Here is a 12,831-nt window from a genome sequence, read left to right as displayed (position 1 = left end):
ATAACAGCATGTCATGATGTATAAATATATAAAGGTTAGTTTAGTGCAATAAAATAAATTTCAAAAATGTTGACATTTCAGCATGGCCATTATCTCTGAAACACGATTTGTGACGAGTGACTGGTTTGGCTTGCCTTTGCCACAAATGTAAATCCATTAAAAATTGAATAGAAAATATAACCTATATGAGGTTTATTAATATAATAACCAGAAATAATTTCTAGGTTGTTCATAAAAGCTTTATAAATTAAGTTTTTAACTCTCATTTTCACTTCGAAGGCAAGGTTATTCAAGTTTTGTCATCAAAGCGACAAAAGTTGTTACTAAATTATAATAAAAATATTAAAATAAAACCATTTTTAACATAATCGTGGAACATTTCTTGTTATTATTGTAAAGCCGATTTGAAAATAACGTAATTTTTATTTATTTTCATCTACTGAGAGTTAAAGTAATCTTCCAACGCATTATTTGTCATACGTCTCTTCGTCTATCAGATCAGCCGACTGCTGGAGAGTAATTGGCGCTTCTATTTTTTTATGTCAACATGACATTATCACTAAGATGGCCGTTATATTCAATACTTAATTCTCTAGTTCTTTGGAAAATGTATCGAGTTCTTAGGTCACTGAAAAAAGAAATCAGAAGAAAAAAATTCAAATGTAATTTATTTTAATACAATCAGATAAAATGACTGTGTTTATATGTCTTACTATTCAATCTCCCAATTTGTCAGTTGAAAGAATAATATATTTAGGTCACAATAGGAAGTACAGAAGATTAGAAAGACAGAATTTTTAGGGGTCGTTCACAATTATGAACATTTTCAAAAGTGTACAAACTCTTTCTCTGTACATACTCCCTCCCCTCTGAGGGGAAGAAGTGTGTATCACTTGTGATAATGTTGAATGACACCTTAAATCATTTTCATTTATTACTAATATTTACCTGTTTTTATGTGAACATAAAGATATGTTAAAAATTACAAAAATTAATGAAAAATCAATTTTACAGGAATTCATTCATTTTAATCTATCAGAATGTTTGATATATACACTGCCCTCATAGACCAGTTTTGTGACACATTCAATATTCATAGGTTTTGCATGGTTGATCACCATAATACATCAAATATGCTGCAGTAAAAGCACACAGGAACTGCCATCTTCGTCCTCTTAACAATTCATCATTCTAAGAATTCGTTGCTGACACAGCATTTCAATTTATTACTATAGGCACCAACATTTTGGAACTGCCTTCCAAAATAAAAAAATAAATAATGCTGGGATTTTAGGAAAATGTGTAAGCTCAAAGCTTATTTCATCCAAGAGATTTCAGAAACCCCTGAGTGTTTTAGGGAAAATTTATATTGTGAGGTATTTAAATTAATTAAAGAACAATTTCTATTGCTAAATTTTAATGTGGTTGCATGAACAACTAGAGCAGTCACTCCATAGAAAAATATGCAGACTGCATATAATGTGCGAAAGTGCAGCATACCCTTAATAAAATAATGGAATCGTCTATCATATTCAGGCACATTATTGCTGTAGAATATCCTCAAGAAAATAATGGAATTGCCTGTCATTTTCAGACAATTTTGCTAACAGACAGGCAGACAAACACACAGCAGTAAATACGTAACCTTTTTGGTCAAGTAGATAAACAGTATGGACATAGCAACAAATGTCTGTTATTTAACAACATCTATTTGTTACTTTGCGCACCAAAAAATGCACATTCATTATTCATTGTCAATTTTGACTCGCCCTTTAAATGTTCAATTAAAATTGATCCCAATTACAATTAAATGGATTGATGTTTAAATGATCATCTCATCTGAAAGGATGAGGTTTGGAAATTGTACACTGAATGAACATACCCGTTAGGTTATTTAATATTGGATGAAAAACGTCATCAGTATGGATTTATTGTCTGTTTGGAATTTGTCACTAATTATGGATTGGTCCTGAGGCTCGGTAGTAGTAAAAAAAATTATTTTGTTTGTTGTATACTCTGTGTTTATGTTTATTCAAAAATATGTAAATGATATACAAATTTACTTTAAATATATATTGAAAGAACTCGATTTATTTATCACTTATTTGTCAATTATATTTCAGTTTAAGCTCAGTTTGAATTTGTTATAGAAGGACCCGGATACGATGTTCCCAATATCGTGTTTTTTTATAACATACTGATTGTTAATTCTGTAATGTACAGTTGAACTTGTCGAAGTCGAACCCAAATAAGCATCGAAAAACTGTTTGACTGAAATATAATTTGATTTACAGATTGTTAATTAATGGAAAACACAACAATTTGGCGTGTAAAATAAGATCGCATTAAAAATTATTTTATAAAGGACTTTGGAATCCCAACAGTATAACAAATAAATAAAATAATTATATTTTTAGAGGAAAAACATAAGACAAAATATTTCTTGTTTATACTAAAAATATATTAGAGTAATGAATCATCTTGTAACATTTTCCATACTTATATGCTCTTCATTTTATCAATTTTTTAAATATAAAATTCTGTGATACTCGCTCCTTGTTTTTTATGATGTATTGACTGAGCCCTATAATATTAGTGGTACTGTACTGAATGAAATATAATACAGATATCGAGAGGAGCTTATGTTAATTATATTATGTTAATATTGAAATGTTGAGTACATTATTATAATACCAAACCCAATGGATCACAAAATTCTAGATTTTTATTGTCAGTAAGTGATAATGGTATAAAAGTTTAGTAGAATATAGGCTTATTTAATATATAAAAAGACATTTATTAATAATATTTAATAAAGGCTATATTGAATTCTACAATTAACTAGTCATCTAAGCTATTCAGTAAATCTTTCCATGGGCTTTTGCCTAACGGAAAAGCTTGTAAGTAAAATTGGGCGTAAAGTAGCAGATGGACTAATAACCGAGATGGGCGTAGTGTACATATTTTTCCTTTATGTTCGCACAAATTTTTGCAGGAAGGCACAGTATAAGATCAACAGATATAGTTCTGAAACAGAAAGATCAAAGCAATGTTCGCATTAGATAAATAGTTCGTTAAAAGCCACTTTATGAAATTGCATATTGGATTAAAACTTATATATAGGGCCTACTCAATTATCGAATAAATACACAATAAGCTCCAAACGAAAGAAATATTATCATTGTTGATATTTTTATGTAATGCGGTTTTTATCTTTCGACAAGAAGAAGATAGCGATTTCTTTCGGAGAACTTTGGAGGGGAGTATGTATATGAATGCTAATTCGTCTGCAACTCCTACGACCAAAGCATTTCTGAACACTCCTTAACTTCTTATCATTCGCGTTTTTTTTTTAAATTTCTATTTGACTAATAATTCATAGGCCTATGTTGATAAAACGAATGAACCCCCAAGGCGTTGTACAATTAATAATGCTATGCTGCAACTTTAATCAGGCCCTACATTTGACTTCACCTCGTAAACTGTTAGTCTCTGTTGCCTCGCTGTAACAGTTATGTTAGTTATGAACTTGGTTATGGATGTAGTGCACAATATTATTATTCACATCCTGAGAGATTTATAAGTCATTTCTTATGAAGGTTCAGTAACATACGAATCACTATGAAAATGTCGAATGTATCAAATTTTTGCTATAAATAATTCATTGAGTATTCCGGGCTGGACCTTTCGGTGTACAACCGTCCATACCCTAAGCATTGACTCAGTGTAGCAACGAGTGTTTTTTTTTTTTTTTTTTTCTTTCTTTTTTGTATTTATTTGTACATTTTTATGATTTTGAAATTCAAAGTTGTTTGGTTTTATAGGAATGGTGAGGTGAACATTATATCTTTAGGCAATAAGTATGTTCTCATCTTTCAACTTATCATTATTTTTATGGTACTGAACCATTTCATTATGTTACAAAAGTCTTATATTTCTCTTTTATATTCTTTTTCCTGTTGTTGTATAACCATTGTCATACTATACAAGTATAGAGTTTGATCACTTCTCTCATTTACCTATAATAATCCATGTTTTGAAAATTGGCATTTGTGGGATAATTCCATTCCTGGTAATTAGGTTACTTTATGAGCATATCATGGTAATTTGTGTATGGACAAAGTTGATGCTAAAGAGAGATTTTCTAACTAACCTTAAACCTGGTGGCATAAATAGACTAAATGTAGAGGTTTATGAGATTAGCATCCTGCTGCTTTTTATGCAATCTGACACTTTGCTTATGTAATCAGGGATTTTAAATACATAATTAACACCCTATAAATAGGATACGCATTTTACAGTAATTATTCTTGCAAAATGATATCAGCCATGATATTTAGAATCTTGTTCAGGTGTGTTTATAATAATAATAATTGTCAACTTATACATAAAAACTTTTAATTATGCTTTACGAATCCCACCCTTTACATAATCACTATGTATTTATGCGTTCTGGTCTGAGATTACGAGCTCCTCGTTCAACACATAACAGACACAGTTTTTCATTTGTAATGATCTCAATCAGATTATATAATAAATATGCATCAAGATAATTTGGTATTAATGATGATGGCTGTAGTAGTAATAATAAATATAATAAAACATTCATATAAAGCATTGATCGTAATGATAATGATTGTAATAATGATTATAATTGCGATAATTGTAATAAGAAAAATATTTTATGTATTTCCATGTATTTTATATATGTTTCTTATTGATTTTTACTATGTACAGTATTTTGTATGTAAATACGCCATGGAAAACGAATTTCCAACATGTTTTTAATGTTTGGACAAATAAAAGTTTATCTTAACTTATCTTTATCTTATGTATTGTAGAGACCTATGCGCTTAACATTATTACCCGAGGTTATTGGGTCAAGCACATAGAGAACACATGCCGTACTCAGGTCCCTTGGCAGAATTCCATAATGCTGCAGCTGTTTAATAATGAGCGCATTTTGTGTTTGAACCTACCAGGGTACCCACTTGTACTCCTCAGTGGAGAGAGATAACCATAGATAAAGTGCTTTGCCTAAGGACACAAGTGATTTGCACAGCAAGGAATTGAACCTCGAGGTTGAGAAACAGAAGCAGTACCGCAACCACTGCACCAAACCGCTTTTTTGTGGACAATATATTGTCTTTGGTTATAATGCGCTTTAGTAAAATAGAATTTGTTTTTTCATCCACTGTTTTTGAATACAGTAGGGGGCTGAAGCTTATCTCCAGTTGTGAGTGAGGTACTCCCCCTCGATGGGATGCTAGTCCATCATAGATTATTCCTGGCAAATTCGCGAGTACCTGTTGAATGAATTTCCAAGCGATTTAGAATACTGTACTTTTTGTGCGGTTTTTTTTTTTGTTAGGCAACATCAGTGATGCTCCTTACTACAGTCATACAGTACATGGCTTGCTGTTTGTGATTTTGACCCAACTATAGGCCATAGTGAGTCCACTTGCCAATTACGTTTTTTGAAACATAGTGTTTAGAAAATTCCTGCTCTGTGGTATGTGATAATGACTTGTATTTCATTCTGCTCTTTCAGAACCGAATGCATGAATCAATGAAACTATTTGATTCCATCTGCAACAACAAATGGTTTACAGAAACCTCCATTATTCTTTTCCTGAACAAGAAAGATTTGTTTGAAGAGAAAATCAGCAAGTCACCCCTTGTTATCTGCTTTCCAGAATACTCTGGTATGTCACCCAGTTATGAATATTAATGAGATGCATAAATAATTAGGTAACATGAATATCAATGACTGAACACCTGTAATCTGCACAATATCGAAACACATGTTTACTGGTCACCGGTACATTTAAATAGTAGAAGTCGTAAATTTTTAAAAATTTGTTAGTGTTAAAGTTCTAAAATATTAGGAATTGTACACTAAGGTTTGTTTTGTTGTTGCCGTTAGGTTCAAACACTTACGAGGAGGCTGCGGCATACATCCAAATGAGATTCGAGGACTTGAACAAGAGGAAAGACCAGAAAGAGATCTACACACATTTCACATGCGCCACAGACACTAACAACATTCAGTTCGTGTTTGATGCGGTTACCGATGTCATCATCAAGAACAACCTCAAGGACTGCGGTCTCTTCTAAGTAAGTTTGCCTTCAATCCCATAATGTAATATAATCATATGTTTAATACATTATAATTATATTATATAATATATATATAATGTAATATAATATATAATTATTGTAATTGTACAATATAATTATAATGTATTGTGTATTATTATATTACATTATAATTATATTATACAATGGAGGGCAAACAAACAATTGATTTGTCAAAATATTATTTTATCGTATGTCACGATAAATCGATATCTAATCATCCTAGTATACAATTTCTCTTTGGCTTTTTATCGTTATCGTTGCAAGTATAAAAAGGCCTTTTAAATCACTACTTCTTTTGGTTCATGCAGATGTGTAATAATATGACATTGATTTCATATAGTGCTGTATCAAGGTTAGTTTCTTACTAGACTGTAACTAGGCCTGAAATGCTCCCAATTTTAATGTGTTAGTTTCCTTGTCTTGATAACCATTAGATCTAGAAATTCCTTGAATTTCGCGTTCACTCGCTTTCACATTATACTGTAATGACAGCCCAGACAATAGCACATTATGCTGCTCATCATATTAAGGAATCTAATTGTATAAAGAGGAAGTTTATTCTAAATTGCTAAAGAGAACAGAACCGTTGGGTTTCAAATTGTCAACTTATATAAACACAAAAGAAGATCGATTGTATTTTACTTGAAGACTGAAATGTAATCTTTGGGAAGAGGATGCTTAAGCTGCTGGTCCTGTGTTTAATGCAGCCCATGTTTAAAAATTCAGTAGGCCTACACCTCCAAAAAAGAATAGAAAATTGATTTCTGGTGTACTGTTAGCCCATCAACAGAAAAACCCTACAGTATACAAATCTCATGCACAAGAATGGAGTAATTTTAGTGGAAAAAGTACACTATTTCTAGGCACTTCTTGAATAGTTAACTTTATAGGTTCTAATACTTGTATCAATGTACAGTATGTTAAATATGTTTTACTTTGTACTACCTAATTCATCACCAGAAAGATCCTAGTGGCCTCTTGCTATCATTTTGACATCAAAATTACAGTACACAGTCTCCTGGGTGTCTTTGAGTAGCACTATGTTAGTATTCATTTAAAACTCTATTGGAATTAACATATTCATTTATAGATGCCATCTCCTTTACCTTGTATCTTGTAATTTATTAAATGGGTACCTGGTAGGATGTTGTGGCATTGAATGTTCTAGTTTTGTGTGCTAAAGAAGTAGCGAACGACTAGGGATACTCTCCAGGGAGCTGGTTTTCCATTGCACGTTGTCCAGTGATCAGGGGTAACAATGCTCGCGCATTTGATAATTCAACTTGGAATTGGCGCCTTATAAATGTTTGAGTATTATTATTATTATATATTTTAACAGTATTTGTCCACAATATTGAAAAATTCACTTGAAATCAGATCGTCTAACCAAAACACACGGCAGATTTCACACCATTAAAATTTCCAGTTTTATAAAGCAATTGTTAACAGGTGAAAGGTACCAAGGCCGGAATATATGTTGTTATATAACACCAATTGTTCATTCGATAATTCATTGCCAGCTATAAATATTGAATAATCAATTAGATAGGATGGAATATTTGGTATAATGTTACAACGTTTATTACCTCTACCATATAGTAATTGAAAAATGAATCTATTTCAAATAATATCTGGCGCCAGAAATGTTAATTATGCAAAATTTAATGTGATGCACTTTCGGTCTTCGCCAAAAATGTGCAATGTGAGGCAAATATTAAATAACATGTAATTGTAAATGACTATCACAATTTTCTAATATATTTTTATTTCGTGTGGAAACGAGCGTAGAAGCTGTTAGCCTTAAATGCACCATACAAAATGTAACTTTATCTTTATTATTATAAAATATTGGGTGTAATATATTATTATAATGCCGAGATCACAATCTCAGTAGTGATAACTTGTTAGCTGCTGCCAATGAAATATTGAATTGAATTTTTAAATTTTTTTTTTTTTTGTGTAAATCATGACATATCTGTAAATAATGTCCTACTTTATTTCCAATAAGATGCATATTCTATTCTCAAAGCAAATAAACGATTCTAGCTTTTGTGTACCGTGATGGTTTGAATAATTTTTAATATTCTTTTCTTTTTTTTTGCAGACCTATTGGATCATGTGACAGTCGCAAGACACTCCAGTAATTGGACGGTTCGTCACTGACCACTGGCGCTGTTTTTTGTATAGTCATATCTAAGCCATTTGGTTGTATCCAGTTTTGAGATCCTTAATCATTTTAAATATTTTGATAGGTAGACAGATTATTCTAGTTCACTTTTGACCGTTTTGGTAGCGACAATTAAGTTCTTGATCCGCTCGATTGTTCTTGTGTCTTAAGACTTGAATATATACTCTGCAGCCTATACCTTTAGTAAAGTCAACTGTTGACTTTATCGAACGAGTATAGCTCGCACGGAATCAAGCCATTGTTTAATTCAGAGATAAAACATGTTCAATTTACATGTGGCTATATAGCTGCTTTATTATTAAATGCTCTAATATGCAAATAAATAATTTGCATATAACCAAGAATAAAAAAAAAATTAACATAAGGTGTATAATAGTGTTATGAATATAAGAGTGGAATTTGATATAACTAACTACTATGTAGATTATTGTTTTTTCCGTGAATGTATAAAAAGGGAGAAGATATGATACATAGAGCACTTTGACTGTTAGACATACAACATCGTAGCAAACACCTTTATATTGAGCGAAGATTCATCAGCTTATATATATATTACTGTTTAAAAACCATGTACAGTCAACACTACCGGTTGTAATAGATTCCCAGATGCGCATCACACGGTCCGTGCAATTAGTGTTAGAGCTAGTTTGATTTTCCAAGGGGGTGCTAAGTATTTCAGAGTCGTGTATCGATTCTAGTGACATTGTAGTTCTCCAAGTAATCTTGTCTATTATTACACACTAAATGTTTATTTACTCAATTTATAGATGCTCATTATGAGTCGAGAATACCTACGATTCATTGTAGTTAAGTTGGGGTTAGTATTCAAATTGTGTCAATGGTTTTACAGTTTTCCCTTGGCATATCACGACCGTTTTAAAAGAACTTAACTGTTCCAGTGCACTTCAGTAGTCAAGAGATAATATATGTCTTTTATGCGATATTGTGTCGTAGTATAATTAGCTTTCTTCAACGGAATCTAATGTTTGTCATAACGTTCAGCAGATTTGTGAATGTATTTCTACGAATATTTTTCTGTAAGCCGTGAGCTGTAGGAAGGATTAGAAATAATCTTTGGTTAGGTATGTCTGAGGACGTGTTGGATGGTATTTGTTACTAAATCCTAATTGTATTTACTGTAAACCAATTAATTATTTACTGCACTAATGCAGACAGCCTTCCGTCAGCATCAGCTGAGCTGATTGGTTTGGCCTAAGTTTCAATATAACAAATCTAAATGTTAGAATTTAGTGGTATATTGCATTGTACAAAAAAAAATGTGGTTGAAAAAATTGTAAAAAAAAAAAAATATTGTTGCTAATTGAAATAATTTACATGACATCACACATGCATCTCTAACTGAAATTATGTATAACATTACTCCCACCTGTAAATTACACCAAAATGTTTTAATTTGGACAAAATTATGTAGTTTTAGTAATCTACAAAATGAGGATAAATATCTGGACAGTTCCAACCCAAGTATTGATACAATACCACAGTTATACTAAAAGGAATCAAGCAACATTGCTGTTAATATATTAAGTTTATTTTGGCTGACCTCATGAATATTGTGGTGAAAGACGGAGTGAAAACCCAACGACTACCTTCTATGTTTCATTTTAGAATTGGTTGAACATCACTAATGTATAGCTTTGCATCTAACTGAAATTGACAACTTAAAGAAAACAGCACTCACATAAACCGGATCGTCGGCATATTCTAATTTTCTAATTTCTGTGATGTAGAATTTTAACTATCTCATTATTTTAGTTCTGAACAGTATGTTTTATTATTCGAATGTTTGTTCCACAATGTTATCTGCATGTACCATCGATGTTTTGATCTCTAAAGATTCCTAATATTTTGGAAATCTATTTTCAACTTGAGTATTTTCAATTATTTGTATTAAGGCTTAAATGTTTTTTCTCAATGTTGTCTAAAAAAACAGAGGTGGGCATAGACCATTGTAAAAAAGGTTATAGTAATGTTGGTGGTGATATTGTCTGCATGTGGTTCTCCTCTAGTTTAATAACTATTAAAATTACGCATTTCCATCTGCCATGAAATAATATCAATTTATTTTTATCAGATGATGACGATGGAATTTGAACCAAATCTTAATCGGCAAACTGGATAAATATAACTTGAATGAACTTCAAATTTATTATTCTGTCATTAAGAAATGTTGGCCATTCTCAGAGAGATACCATTCCATATTTAATTATTAGTAGTGTATATTGTTGTATATGCCTCCACTGTTTTTTGTTTGTTAATTAGCATTCCAGATCTATGGTAGATCAGTTTGTGATGGTCTTCACTGAAGAGTAATAGCGCCCTCGCTTGACTCACACTCTGTAGGCTTGAAGTACAGCCACTGACATGTCTGCAAGTGATGAATATTTTACTGAGGCGTTCATTCATCAGACAAACTTTGATTTATAGTATTCCATGTGCTGTCTACTGTGCCAATGTTTGCTAGACTAGGTGAAATTACCCCACGAATAAATGTATTAAAACTAATAGCCTGTGTCATCTCTCTTTTTTGTATGCTGTAAACTGTCGTTTAAAAGAAAGTCAGCAAAAGATTAATATAAATGTTGGTGGTTTTGCTGTGATCAAACCGCCTTTATCTTCTATCAGATGGCCGTGCATTGCTCATGCTAAGGGTGTTTTTATCAATTAAAAATTAATAGTTTCTTTCTAAATATAATTATTTATTTGTTCCTATTAACAATAGAAACCTTTGCAATGGGCAGAATATGCTAGTGCGTCTGTGTGTGTGTTGCGCTTCATTTTATTTTATGTTCCTCATGTTTTATATTACTTAATATATATGATATTTACACTGACAGTTGCCTATCATCATTGCCAAAATATTTGAACCGCCGTCTTAAATTTTGTTGCAGTTCGCAACAAACAACGTTCCCAGTTATTAGTCATTTCAATATGTTATATCAGTATATAAGTCATTATAGTGTACAAATATTTGTTGTACAACAGGAATATCGTGCATACATGTTTATGAGTAGAAATGCTTGACTGGTTTCAATTCCTGTTACAGTACAGGACGTTCTCTCACGTTTCCATCCAATACTGTAATTGGCAATTTACTTGATGTTGTATATTGTGTAAGGAATCAAAAAGCGTGTGCTGGGCAGAGGCGGATCCAAAGATGTCCAAAAGGGGGGGGGGCCCCGAAAGGGTTGACCGAAGTGTGGGCCGATCGAGACAACAATGCCCTAGGGGGTCCGGAAATTTTTGTGTTCCAGACGCCGGAAAATAACATTTGAGGCGTTGTGGGCTAGCATTTTTTCTTTTTCTTTCTTTTTTTCTTTTTTTTTTTCTTTTTTTCTTTCTTTTTTTCTTTTTTAACCTCCCAAAAGGGGGGGAGAGGGGGGGGGGGGGGGGCCCGCCCCCCCCCCCAAATTCGCCCCTGCTGTGCATAGTTGAACTGTTTGGATCCCTTAAGATTATCAGAGGTTCCGACATTTGCACTGTATGTATGCCAACAAAAAATATGAAGATACCTCAACAATTCAATCAAAATTTTGAAAAGAGGTTAATTTCCGACCAGAAATAGATCGAAAAAAAAGTCGCTGTTTTATTTTCATTTCATTTGTTTGTCTCAAAAAAATTTTAAATTTACAAGAATAGAAACAGCTAGGAATATGCAGAAACAAATGCGAGACAGGACAAGACACCCCAAAAGTGAACTAAATCACTATCGAGTCAAAAAACAAATGCTTACAATATAACATTTTTCTTATATGGAATATCAAAGTTTGAACTGTAGTGTGATGAAAGATTGGCCTCGAAAAGAAGCCTAGGGCTTCAATTCGAGTTTTACGGTATAGAACTACATATTATTAAGGAAATTAAATTATGGAATTGAATTTTTCTTTTATTTTAAGCTCATAACAAACAGTGCTTGTACCTTAGAATGTTTTACCTTCTGGCAGTGGCATGGTATAACCAGAATTGTCCCTACAGTACAGGGGAGTTGGCCGGTTGGTCCGATGTCGCCCCGACGGAAAAGCCAATTTTCCTCGGCGGGAGTATAAACTTCTGGTAATTGAATGATGTAGGCCTAAAGCCCCTCTCCCACCTAGGTTTATTTCACCTAAGAGTCGTACGATTTCTACGAGTTAAAACTCGTGATCTTTGGAAAGGACCTTATACGAGCTTATTACGTGATAGCTACGAGTGAGGTACGACTTTATGGAGTTGGTTACGAGTTATGTACGAATTATGCCGAGCAGAGCACCGAGTTAACTACGAGATTATTACGAGCGTAACAAGTTTGTACCGAATTAGATACGAGTTAGGTACGAGCCAACTCGGTGCGCTCGTACTTACTCGTACCTTATACACATCTAGATGTGTATAAGAGACAGTATTACGTGTTATCTACGAGGGAGGTACGACTTTATGGAGTTGGTTACGAGTTATGTACGAACTATGCCCAGCAGAGCACCGAGTTAACTACGAGATTATTACGA

General features: G+C 32.6%; 1 protein-coding gene across 1 annotated transcript in view; it reads left to right on the top strand.

Moving 5' to 3' along the window:
* LOC117120488 (guanine nucleotide-binding protein G(i) subunit alpha) overlaps positions 1-10,854 on the top strand; it is a 64,417-nt gene extending 53,563 nt beyond the window's left edge. Inside the window, exons 7-9 of the mRNA XM_033265504.1 lie at positions 5,552-5,705; positions 5,927-6,117; positions 8,246-10,854. Coding sequence (XP_033121395.1) covers positions 5,552-5,705; positions 5,927-6,117 — 345 coding nt within the window. The 3' untranslated portion in view covers positions 8,246-10,854. The remainder of the gene's footprint in view (positions 1-5,551; positions 5,706-5,926; positions 6,118-8,245) is intronic.
* The last annotated feature ends 1,977 nt before the right edge of the window (positions 10,855-12,831 follow it).

The sequence above is a fragment of the Anneissia japonica genome, unplaced genomic scaffold (assembly GCF_011630105.1).
Source record: "Anneissia japonica isolate Jap-2015-1 unplaced genomic scaffold, ASM1163010v1 scaffold1698_len283567_cov170, whole genome shotgun sequence".
In the NCBI taxonomy this organism is placed as follows: domain Eukaryota; kingdom Metazoa; phylum Echinodermata; class Crinoidea; order Comatulida; family Comatulidae; genus Anneissia; species Anneissia japonica.
This window is presented reverse-complemented; position numbering and strand designations above follow the sequence as displayed.